The 12,220-nt window shown below is 61.0% G+C and overlaps 1 protein-coding gene across 1 annotated transcript in view; it reads right to left on the bottom strand.

Annotated features, from left to right (window-relative positions):
* Positions 1-658: 658 nt before the first annotated feature.
* The window catches only part of MYO9B (myosin IXB), a 90,346-nt gene continuing 78,784 nt past the window's right edge, over positions 659-12,220 (bottom strand). Inside the window, 17 exon segments of the mRNA XM_053897777.1 lie at positions 659-2,109; positions 2,230-2,353; positions 3,011-3,157; positions 3,503-3,550; positions 3,994-4,083; positions 4,085-4,118; positions 5,091-5,222; positions 5,517-5,622; positions 5,888-6,016; positions 6,105-6,297; positions 6,755-6,828; positions 7,871-7,982; positions 8,172-8,213; positions 8,297-8,470; positions 8,582-8,680; positions 9,804-9,994; positions 10,226-10,359. Of these exon segments, the coding sequence (XP_053753752.1) occupies positions 1,694-2,109; positions 2,230-2,353; positions 3,011-3,157; positions 3,503-3,550; positions 3,994-4,083; positions 4,085-4,118; positions 5,091-5,222; positions 5,517-5,622; positions 5,888-6,016; positions 6,105-6,297; positions 6,755-6,828; positions 7,871-7,982; positions 8,172-8,213; positions 8,297-8,470; positions 8,582-8,680; positions 9,804-9,994; positions 10,226-10,359 (2,245 nt within the window). The 3' untranslated portion in view covers positions 659-1,693.

The following is a 12,220-nucleotide window of genomic DNA, read 5'->3' as shown; positions in this document are numbered from 1 at the left end:
TAGGAAGGAGAGGAAACCCAGGGTAGATGAAGGAATCCAGGGGGCAGATGAGGCAGGTTCTGAATCCCAGCCCTGTCCCATCCCAAATACGTGGCCTTGGACAAGCCTCTCAACTCTCCGTCATGTGCAGTCTGGACTAGGGCTCTTCACTGTCCCCCACCCCACCCCCACGGGCCCCACCTGCCAGCAGGTTCCCACAACTGCCCATCTGATTTGCAGCCTGGGAGCTGGTCTGAGAGGGGATGGTGGGGGTGTGTGGTTTCTAGCTCTGTTGGGCTCACCAGGAACCGATCCCTTCATAGGGCAGATGGCCCCTACAGCTGACATTTAAGCCCTACCTGGGGAGAGGCTGGGTGCTGAAACAGGGCACCAGGAGGCAGCTCCCAGGACAACAGGCTCTGCCAGCCCCTCACCCCCATTTCCAGATCAATTAACAAGCCCTTCCAGCAAGCCCACCACTCTAGCGCCCGGAGTGCGTGTGAAATTCCAGCAGCAGCATTTGCGGGACAATCGAGGCAGGTCCTTCCAGACCGGGGGGCACATCCCCCTGCCCTGCACCCCTTTTGGCTGAGGTCACAGGGGGGACCCCTCCCCCGCCCCACCTGTCAACCCCTGCTCCTCCGACTCTGAACCAGTCCGAGCAGGAATTGCACGCAAACACTTTTCAGGCACTTTTTATTTCACACGGCTCGTGGGGCACCTGGGGCACCTCTCGTACCAGACCTGTGGCCGTGTGTCTGGGGAGCGACCCAGGCCTGAGAGAGAGAGGAAGCCCCACTCCGGAGATTCCCCAGACTGTCACTGTTGACCAGTAGGAATGTACAACCCCAGGCCTTGCCCTCCCTGCCGGTGAGTGGTCCTGAGTCACGGCTCCTGTTCGCCACACGGAACGGGCGGCGTGCCAAGGATGGCCTCCTCCAGCCTCCTGAGTCCAGGGCGTGGTGGACAGAAGAGTGACGGCCACATTCAAGTCTCCCTGGGATGTGAGGTCTGTGGTGCTGCGGGCGGAGGCTGCCTACCACCCTGTGTCCTGACTCCAACCACCAGCCTTGATCCCCAGAGAGGCTCCAACGCTCCCTCAAGTGCATGCCGGCCAGGTGGCCGGTTGCCAGCTGGGCCAGAGGAGGAGTCTGAGACGGACTTGGGGCAGTCAGGTGCCCCAAGGGTCCAAAGCCCCTGCGCACGGTCCTGGCCCTCAGACCACGGGCCCCGAGCCGTCCTCAGTGCGAGTCTGGGCCTCCTCCGTGTGGCGGCTGTTGCGGGCTTTGCTCCAAAGACTCATGTCCAGGTTACAAGGGCGATGCAGGGCGTTAATATAAAAGTTTGTACATACACGTATAAAAAACAATTTGGTCTCTTGTTAAGGCTGTTACAGTTTGAAGTTATGTAAACCACGCACGAAGAAACAGTTACCATAAAAACAAAAAGGGAGGTGGGAGATGCCAGGCTGCCCACCGTGATTTGGTGCTCTGGGTGGGCGTGTCTGTGTGACGTGGGGGCCCAGCAAGGGCGACCGGGCCTCGGCTGGCCTCTCCCCGCCTGGACTCCGCACTCGGAGCTGACGCCCACCTCACACTGCTTTCGGAGCTTTTCATTCGGAATCCTTCTCGGCCAAATGCTGGCTCTGCAGCTCCCGCCCAGCTCCGGCATTGGGTCGTCCTCAGACACGCGGCCTCTGGCACTGTGTGGGCCCTCAGCCGTTGGCCTGGCCCGGGGTGGGGGGCAGGCAGTAGGTCGGGGGGTCCGAGTACCTCCGCTTGGCCCCGGGAGGCTGGGCGTCCTCGTCCGGGGGCTCCCGAGTGCCCCGCGCGGGCAGGTGCGTGCCGGGTGTGATATACACAGAGTGCACCTGGTCCGGGCGGCGGGCGGGCGGCTCTCGGCGCCTCACTAGGGCAGCACCCTCCTGGGCACCCGGTGCCCGGCCAGGGAGGTGGGAGGGTAGGCCGGGTGGGAGCTTGATGTTGGCTGTGGGCATGATGGGGGTCCGCCGGGGGGTCTTCACTCTGACCGTCACGAAGGACGACGGCCTTCGTCGTGGAGGGGCGGCTGCCACGGGGAGGGGGCTCAGGGCGGGCGCGCCGGGGCTGGGGAGAGCAGGCGCGGGGGGCCCTTTTGAGAGACAGACGGCAGGGTTACTGCAGCTTCAGGGCCAGTAGATGGACCCTTGCCCCAGGGCCTGCCGGTGGTGGACATGGGAAGGAGAAAAGCAGACGCCGCCTTAATACTGACCTTCTGAGGCCCCCCGCCCGGCCCGCTCTTCCAACAGGCTCTCGGTGCTGGCCGACGTTTCCGAGTCCAGGTTTTCCTCGTCGGAGCCCCGAGGGTCCAGCTCCGGCAGCCGGTAGGTGATGTCCTCCCTGGGGATGAGGGGGTCACGGTGTCTAAGGCTGTTCCCAAGGTGAAAGACCACCCCTCCAGAGTGCCAGCCGCCGGGTAGGGGGCAGAACAGGCCTTCCTGGTCCTGGATGGGAGTCCCTGCTCCCAGCACCCCCAATACCCGTCCCCAAATCACACCTGGCCCGGAGAAACTCATGGGAGGGATGTGTCAGGCTGCTGAGGGAAGGCCCTGTACTGAGCTAGTGACCTGCTTCTGCCTCAGGGCCTTTGCAAGTGTTGTTCCCTCTGCCTGGAGTGCCCTACCTTGTTCCTAAGACTAGGGTGGCCAGGTGGCCCGGGTCACACCTGTTCTCCTGGCATGTTAATGGTGCCCTATTCACACGTCTTGGCGGGACGACAGATTGGTCACTCCAGTTAAGACCAACTTCCAGGCAAAGTTTGGGCATTACCCCTCTGCTGCCCCTTCTTTCTTCATGGGCCACCACGGTTCCCGGTGGCCAAGTGTGGGGTTTAAACAGAGCCCTAGGCTGCGTGTTAGGACAGCAGCACCCCACAAGGTGGGTACTGGATGGCGGGAATGAGCCTAGCCCGTCAGCCTTCTAACTGCCAGGTCCGCTATGGCAGAGGTGGGGGCCGGACGGCAGAGCCGAGGGCAGGAAGGGGGCAGAGACACTTGCTTCTCCTCCTTGATGGACTGGATCCGCTCAATGAGGATCTCCTTCTCGCGGTCCTCGTCACCGCTGGGCACTTCCTCTTCTGGCAGCACCCCGAGATCCTCCAGGCCGCCCGCACTGCTTCCCCGGGTCTTGGGGCTCTTGTTCTGCAACAGACAAACGGCAGGTCTGGCTGGCCCCTCTGGACGGTGGGCTCAGTGCTCACGGGAGGGAGAGGGTGGTGTGAACGGCTCTGGGAGAGATTAGTTCTGATGTGGAAAGGTGGGCTTAGTGAGGCTGCTCCGGGGATCAGGTGGGGACCGAGTGGCCGGTGCTAGGCTGATTAGTCATCCTCAGCGCAGGTGGGCAGCAGGCGACGGGCCTCCCCCAGCATGCACTTCCAGAAGGTTAGGACACGCTCAGTCTATCCTAGGAGACCACGGGCACGAGGTGAACCCAGCATGCACCACGCCCGGAGACATGCAGGGTGGGCCCGCGGAACATGTACATACCAGGACCCCCTCATAGGGAGACGAAAACCCCAGTTTGAGAGGCCATGGCTGGGAAAGAGATGAACAGAGGGTGACCACACAGGGCCAGGATCACCACACGGGTGTAAGTCACGGGCACCGGAGCCACATCTGGCTGCGGGGACAAGGATGGGGTCCTCCCCCGGGAGCCCCAGACCTGCCTCCCCCTCAGCCCCCACCCCCACTGTAGGGCCACTTCTGCTGTGGGAAGTCTTCCCCGTAGGCGGGGCTGGTGGATGACCTGAACCATCACCAAGCGGGTGCCAGGTCCCCTGCTGCCCTTCGAGGGGCACTCGGCATGAGGCTGGGGGAGGGAGGCGGTCGTTTAGCCGATGTGGGGGACCTGGCTCCCAACCTTGCTCCCATGAGGCCCCTGGCCAGGCAAGCTTGTGGCCGAGGGTGGGCAGGGAGCGCAAGGAGTGATGGCGTGAGGCCCCGCCCCACGCCCCAGGCCCGCCCACCCCTCCACTCACAGTGTTCTGTCGCAGGAGGGAGAGTCTGCGGAAGGCGATGCTCTCCGCGGCTTCCAGCTGGCTGATCTCCTCCATCTTCACCTTGTACTTGCCTCATCTGTTCCTTGATCAGCATCTCCACGCACCTGCGGAGAAGGTGACTCAGTCACTGCCCCTGCCCCAGGACGGCCAGCGTCAGGGCCTGGCGTCTGGAGAGGCACTGGCCGGAGACTGGGGCACGGCAGCCAGGCAGAGATCCAGAGGACCAGGCAGGGCCACAGACACAGCCGTGGGCTGTTGTCATCTCGGTGCCAGCTCACCGTGTGACCTCGTGTGGCTCACTACCAAACTCTCTGAGCCTGAGCCTCGGACTCAACCAGCCTGGTTTGAAGGAGGAGGTACAGTACAGCGGATCAGAGTGAACCGATCCCTCACAGTCACCCTGCAGGGTGGGGGTTCTCCACCTCCCGTGGAAGCATGAGGAACGGGGAGGCTGGGCGATTTGTCACAGGGGCCCGCGGGCAAGCAACCCCAAGGGCTCCAGAAGGTGCACTGTGAGTGGTTAAGTGTGTGGGGGGCTCAGCCTGCGGTGGTTCGGTGGGGGGAGGGCGGGCAGCTCAGCCCGAAGAAGAATCACAGCTCAGGTCTCCCGACATCTTGACCACATGAGGAAAAAAGGAGCAAAAGAGTGTGGCGGAAGAGGCCGGAAGGAACTCTGTCAACACCACGCAGCTACTGGGGTAGCGTCAGGGCCACCCAAGAAACCGCCTAGGGTGACACGTTCTTATTTTTACAATTCGACAGCCTGAACAATGTCCTCTCGGTCGCTGATGTCTAACGACTTTCTTCGGAGTTCTTTTGAAGAACTTTGAGAACTTTTGAAGATGGCGCAGTGGGGAGAAGGGGAAGAACCCCCCAGGCCACTGCTGCTTTTCCTGACCGGCTTTCGTTGCTAACCAGAGGCCGAGAACACGGGGCTTTGCCGTCTGCCCCTCGCCTGCAAACTGGAGACGAGGGCTTTCTCCTCCTTTTTGTGTTCTCCAGCCTCAAAAGCATTCGGAAGTGATGCCCTAGCTGCCGGAGGAGACGGCGCGGGGGCCCTGGCGCCTGGCACTCACGTGGTGACCTTGAGGACATCCTTCATGCTGGTCAGTGGGTCTGAGTTGTCAGGGCAGCGCAGGAGGCAGGGCGCGAAGATGATAGCGAGAGCACTGGGCGACATGCGGTTCTCGTCCTCGAGCAGGGCCACCCTGCGTGGTGAGCGGCAGTTAGGGGTGGCCAGGGAGCCCCGAGACTGGAGGCCAGGACCCTGGGGCCGCTGCCAGGACAAGTGCCTCCAGACCCTGGAGGTGGAGGCTAGCACCTCGCTTCCATGGGGCAGAGAGCCACCACAGGAGAGCGTGGGGGGCCCCTCCCCGCCCCCCGCCCCCAACCCGGGCCCGGGGCCTGGGGTGCAACCACCAGAGAACGCTGGCCCAGGGAACACTGTGGCGGGGCTCCTGACGGGGACCCCCACCCCACGAGAGCAGGTGGCAGGCACTTGCTTGACGAGGTGGAAGATGAGCCGCTCCAGTGAGTTGTGGTTGGCCTCAGGCAGGTGCTCCAGGACGGTGTAGATGGCGGCCAGCTGCTCCTGCTTTCCCGGCAGCTCTGGAAGGGCCCAGGGCGTCAGCTCCCCATGGCGCTGGCCCCCACACGTTCCCGGGGCTCAGGGGAGCCCCCCCCGCCACATGGGGCCAGATGCGGGGCCACAGAGGGGTCCTGGCCCTGTCCTAGGCTGGGGACCCGCACCGGGCCGGCTGCTTTGAGCCTTGGCTTCTCAGCTGTGCCTCCCCGATTAGCCGCAGTGAGCGCACGTGGTTCCAACCCTGGCCGTGGCCACCTGCCCTGCCCTCGCTGCTGCCGTGGGACTCACCTACGGCTCGGAGGAAGTCGCCGTACTGGGCAAAAGTCATGAGGGGCTCAGGCAGCTCCCGAAGCCACTGCTTGAGCACGCCGGTGATGGCATGGATGGGGAAGTTCTCCAGCTTGACGGCTGCGGGGTCTGCGGGGAGGCGGGGGGCGGGGCTGGTGAGCGCAGGCAGGGGGGCTGTGCCCCAGCCCCCTCGTGCCCACTCCCCCCGGACACCCACCTGTCTGCAGTGCCTGTCGGAGCTCCCGCGTGCGGTTGGCAGCGCCCGACTTGCGGTAGAGGCCCTCGGTGTACAGGCCGTGCATCTCCACATGTTCCAGAAGCTTCTCCAGCACAACAGGCACTGAGGCCTTGTCACTGGTCAGGCTGTCCACGCACACGCCGAAGTGGCCCGGCTCGGCGCCTGGCTCGCTCTGCAGTACCAGAGGTGGGGGGGGGGGGGAGGTCAGGTCTCCTGTGTGGGCTCTACCCTCCCTGCCCCTCATGCCTCCCACAGGCTGCTGGGGGCGCCCGGCTGGGGAGGTGAGCTTGCTGGCCGCTGGGCAGGGGCTCCCCCTGCGGAGCGGCCCCAGCTGCCTCAGGGTGGTTGGTCCTGCTTCCACTGCAGCTCCAATGCTTGGGACCCTGCCTCCCTCACGCAGAGTTGGGGATGCCCTCCTGGGTCTCGGGTGGGGCAGGGCTGGGGGTCTGAGACGCACGTATAAGCCCAGTCCTGTCTCAGGGTACCCCGAGGAGCTCTGACAGAACAGGGGCTGCAAACCAGCCCCTCGTCTGACACCCTACACTGGCCTGGCACCAAGCACACCCTCTCCTCCACATCGCTCGGGAGGGCCTCCCCTAGGTGTTCCGGAAAGTTCCCGGCCCGCTCACCTTTCTCCTGCATGCGTAGGCGCAGTAGGTCTGAATCTTGGGCACACACTTCTTGTGGCAGGTCATCTTGCACACTAGGAGGTAAGGGGGGGGGGTGGTCACAGATGATGCATCGAGGACCCCGGTTTCCCGAGGCCGCCTGCCCTGTCAGCCAGGGACCCCGCTGACCAGCTTCTAAATTGGAGTCCTACGAATCCCTGCCCTGATGCCCAGGCGAGGAAGCCACGTGGGCAGATGTTCACAGCTGGTGACTGTCTATGGCCTCAGAGTCTGGCTGGCGGGACAGGAGCAAGGTCTCGGGACGGGGGAGGTGGGGGGCAGGGGCATACTTGAGAGAGGAAATTGCCTGAGGCCAAAAAGGAGAGGGCAGCCAGTGTCCTTGTCTCAGGACGGTGACAACTGCCTGGGTATTTTTTTTTTTTTTTTTTAACATTTTTATTTATTTTTGAGAGAGTGTCAGTGGGGGAGGGGCAGAGAGAAAGCGAGACACAGAATCGGAAGCACTGCCTGGGTATCTGTGATGGACATGAGGGGACAGATCGCTCTTTACACAGGGACTGAGGAGACAGGAGACCCCGGGCAGAAGAGAGAGAGGCCCAGGGAGAGAAGGCCGATCACTGCAGGAAAATATAACAGCCAGAGACCGACTGACCCGGCCCCGGCCTCCTGCCAGCTGGGTCATCCTGGGCTGTATGTTTCTCGGGGTTCCTGTGGGACTGACTGACCTCGCCTGGCACATGAGGGAGGGACTCGGGGGGTCGAGAGAGGCGCTGGAGTTCAGGCAGCAGGGGCAGTGTGTTGACAGGCTTGGAGGAAGGACGTGGGGTAACCTGCCGAGGTGGAGGGCAGGCTGCAGAGGTGGCTGGGGGCCTCAGGGCTGGCTGAGAATCGGGATCTGCCCCAGGGTGACAGCGGGAGGTCTGAGTGTGTGAGGTGTGGCGAGGGCAGTGTTCCAGAAAGATCCACCCTGTGGCTCGAGTGAAGGCCCTGGTGCACGGTGAGGGGTTGGGGACATGGTGGGGGATCAGGGGGCCTGGTAGGAGGGTCCCGGGGCAAGGTGAGGGTCAGGGGGAGTGGTGACAGCGTTAGGGGACGCGGGGGGGTTGGGGCACTCACCGCTGCAGAGCAGGGCCTTGTCCATGAGCCAGATGTAGGAGAGACACTGCTCACACGACTGAGGGATGCTCACCTGGTAGCTGGCGAATACGTGCCCATTGTGTTGCTGGACCTGGGGGCGGTGGAGGAGGGCGCTGAGCGGCGAGGGCAGACCCTCCACGGTCTCACCACGGGGCCGCCCAGCGTGCACGCGGCCCGTGGCCTATCGGGGCCGAGGTTCCCATTCACGGCCGGGTTCCCTAGGGCTGGGCGGGACAACACGCTCACACACACGCTCTCTCGCACGCGTGCAAATACTCACAGCGCGGTCCTGCTTCCGCTTCTTCTTCTGGGCTTTGCTCTGCTGTGAGGGGGCACAGAGGCGAAGTCTGTGTGGGCCCCGGGAGCGCCCCCGCCTGCCCCCGTCCCCGAAGCCGCGCCACCAACCTTGGGCGGCTCGAAGTCATTCTTGGTGTGTCCGCGGGTGAACTCGTCGAGCAGCGACTGGAAAAGGTTGAGGACCAAGTTGGTGTCCTTCTCCCCGCGCTCGGCCGCCAGGTTGTTCACGACAATCTGGTAATTCTCCATCAGGTCCTTGTAGCCGACGTGGATCTTCCCATTCTGCAGGGATGCAGGCGTGACCCGGGGGGGAAAGACAGAAGGGGGAGGCGCCCGGGAGAGGCCATGGGGATCCCCACAGGGGCCCTCGCTAGGGCTGGGGGCTGCACGTACGGGGACAGAGTACATGGTTTTGAGGTTGCTCCTGAACTTCTCGGTGGCTTCGATGAATAAACTCTCAATGGGGGTCTTCTGGGACCGCAGGTCGTTTATCTGCAGGAAGAAAGAGATGCGCTGACCCTGAGTGACCTCAGGTTTTGCAGCTGATTGGTGGCTGTTCCGTTCTGTCCCAAGTCCTTCCCTGGCTCCTCTGGGAAAAAATCTAGGCCCTCTGGCTAATCCCGGTCTTTCCAGTCCCCTTAGGTCGGGTTTACACCACCCAACATTTGGGGCTGGATCACACTGGGGGCTGTTGACCAGCACCCCTGGCCCCCACGCCCCAGATGCCAGTAGCACTCCCCAGTCAGGACAGTCAAAAATGTCTGCAGATGTCCCAGAGTGTCCCCTGGGACAGGACCATCTCTGGTTGAAAACCACTGGTCTAGCTGGGGCCCTTCCTGCCAGCCCTCAGAGGCACTTAATACCGAGCCACGCCCCGGATCCATGCCGTGGTCACTAATTCAGCTCCACTGTATACACTAAGCACTCAATCAGCATCTGCCCTGAGACCCAGCGTGTTTCGTAAAAGTGTATTTTTTTTTTTCCTTTTAAATTTCTAATGTTTATTTTTGGGAGAGAGACAGGGCATAAGCGGGGGAGGGTTGGAGAGAGAGGGAGACACAGAATCCAAAGCGGGCTCCGGGCTCTGAGCGGTCAGCACAGAGCCTGATGCGGGGCTCGAACTTACAAACTGTGAGATCATGACCTGAGCTGAAGTTGGATGCCCAACCGACTGAGCCACCCAGGTGCCCCGGTTCTACATTTCCTGTGCAGTCCCTGTATTAAGACCCGCTGACTTTTTTTTTTTTTTTTAAAGTAAGCTCCATGCCCAACGCGGGGCTTGAACCCACGACCCTGAGATCAAGAGTCACATGCTCTACCGCCTGAGCCAGCACCTCAAGACCCACTGAGTTTTTACACGAGATGTAAACATCTGTGGTGAGCAACAGGAACACCGGCTGCAGGTGTTCTCACGTGAGCCCAGGGAGGGGTCCTCATCTGGTTTCCGGAACTTTCTGTGCCAGAACTGTGCACCTGGATTTTCTGTTCCCGGCGCACGAAGGGCTGTGGTGTGGCGGCTCAGAAAACGGCCAGGTGGTGAAAACCCTTCTGGGGAGGCCCAGCTCTGACACTGTGTCCCCCCCCCAAACCCTGTACGTGCCCCTGGGTGACCCACCTTGTTGAGCAGGAACTCATCCAGGTACTTGAGCTCGTTGGCGTTGGTGATCTGGCGGAACACCGACTCCCGCCACTTCTCTGACACCGTGATTCTGCCGATCTTGAGGTTTCGGTTCTTCTTCCCTTTGCCTCCTGGCTCCTTGGCGTGCTTCTCCCCGGCTGCATGGCGGTGCTGGTGGCTGGAGGAGGCTGGAGGGAGAAGGAGCAGCTGGTGAGGTGGGTGCTGGGGGAGGCAGGGTCACACACACACAGAACCAGGACCCTGCCCTGCCGCGAACCGGGGTCTGCAGCCAGAAAGTGCCCTGGTGGGGCTGGGACCAGCCCTCAAGCCCTGTGCCCAAGGCCCCACCTGGAGGCAGCACACGTCCCCAGGGACCCTGGCGGCTCCACCATCCATCCCTGAGGCTGCCGGCAACCAACCTTCTAGATTCTTCTTGGTGGCAGCAGCTTCCAGCACCGTGTGCCCTGGCACTGTGTTCTCAGTTTCCTCCACACCCTCCAGGCTGGCTTTTTTATCCTTGTTCTTGTGCAAGAAAAGTCTTTTAAAAGTGGATCTGTAGGGGAAAGTAAGGGGTTTCATTTAAGCCTCTGGAAATGACCACGGAAGCAAGGCTGAAGGAAAGGTCCTCTTACTTATAAAGAGACAAAATAACGCTTTTCTTGGTTGTCAACGCAATGAGGTCCTACTAAAAATGAGATTGGTTTGTGTGAACTGACAAGGGGGGTCAGGTGAAAAAGCAAGATGCAGGGAAGCCACCACAGCATGACCCCATTCTCATTAAGAAAAAAAAAAAAAAAAAAATAGAACTTACCCTCTGCCCCCCTTAATGTGTTTTTACGGGCCCAAGTTTCAGGGGGAAAAAAAATCAAATACATGCCAAATCATACACTGAATGGTGTGCCCCCCAAAAGATATGTCCATGTGCTAAATAACGCTCAGGACCTGGGGGTGTGACTTTATTTGGGAAAAGGGTCTTTGCAGGGGCGCCGGTGGCTCAGTCGGTTAAGTGTCTCACTCTTGGTTTTGGCTCAGGTCATGGCCTTGTGGTTTCTTTCTTTCTTTTTTTTATTTTTATGTTTATTCATTTTTGAAGGACAGAGAGAGACAGAGCCCAAGCAGGGGAGGGGCAGAGAGAAGGGGAGACACAGAATCCGAAGCAGGCTCCAGGCTCTGAACCGTCAGCACAGAGCCCGACGCGGGGCTCGAGCTCACGAACCGTGAGACCATGACCTGAGCCGGAGTCGGCTGCTCGACCTACTGAGCCACCCAGGTGCCCCAATGACCTTGTGGTTTCTTGAATGTGAGCCCCGCATCAGGCTCCGCGCTGGCAGCACGGGGCCCGCTTGGGATTCTCTCCCCCCCCCCCCCCCCCCACCTTGTACTGTCTCTGTAGATCTCAAAAAAAAAAAAAGTCTTTGCAGATGTGACTAAGTTCTATGTGCCACGATCTGAATGTGTTTGTCGCCCCAAATTCGTATGCTGAAGTCTAATCCCCAGTGTGACGGTATTAGGGGGCTGATTAGATCACGGGGGTAGAGTCCCTATAAATGGGACTAACGCCCTTACAAAAAGGGCCCCAGGGAGTTCCCTTGCCCTTCCTGCCACATGAGGCCCCCTGAGAAGATGCCATCTGTGAACCAGGAAGTGGCCCCCACCACATACTGCATCTCCTGGTACCTTGGTCTTGAACTCCTAGCCCCCAGAACCGTAAGAAACACATGTAGCTCAAGCCACTTAGTCTGTGGTAGTTTTGTTAGAGCAGATGCTAAATGAAGCACTTGGAGCTGAGACCGTCCGGAATACCCCGTTGGGCCTTAAATCCAGTGACAAGTATCCTCATAAGAGACAGAGAAAGAGAAAACACAGAGGAGAGAAGAATGTCAGAGAGAGAAGACGGGGGCGGAGATGGGCTGATGCAGCCACAAGCCAAGGACAACCCGGAGCCCCCCAGGAACCAGAAGAGGTGAGGAAGGGCCCTTCCCCAGGGCTGTCCGAGGGAGCCGCCCTGCGGACACCCTGATCTCGGACTCGTGGCCGCCAGGACCGTGAGAAGTGAATTCCAGTCGTTGGAAGCCCCCCTGGTTTGTGGGGCTTCGTTCTGCCTGCCTCTCCAAGCCTGTGCCGGCCCTTCCTCCACCTCCCGTCTCGGCGTTAGGATCAAAGCCCCGCCCGTCCCATGGCCCATCCTTTCTGCTCTGTGATGGAACCATCTGGAGCAGTTCTGTGGAGCTTTGTGGGGACAGAGCCTTGGCCCAGTTTCTTCCATCCCAGGACCCAGGAGGGGTTTCTAAGGTAGAGGGGGCTGGATTTGGATACCATAACAAGTCAAAGGGAAACCGTCTCTCTGTGGACCCAGAGGAGGGGACCCAGACTGGCCCCAGACTTTAGTGGGAGTCATCAGGCTGGCGAGTGGC

The sequence above is a fragment of the Panthera pardus genome, unplaced genomic scaffold (genome assembly GCF_024362965.1).
Source record: "Panthera pardus isolate Hobbes unplaced genomic scaffold, ASM2436296v1 HiC_scaffold_8, whole genome shotgun sequence".
Lineage (NCBI taxonomy): Eukaryota > Metazoa > Chordata > Mammalia > Carnivora > Felidae > Panthera > Panthera pardus.
Note: the sequence above shows the minus strand (reverse complement) of the source record. Positions and strands in the feature narration are given on the sequence as shown.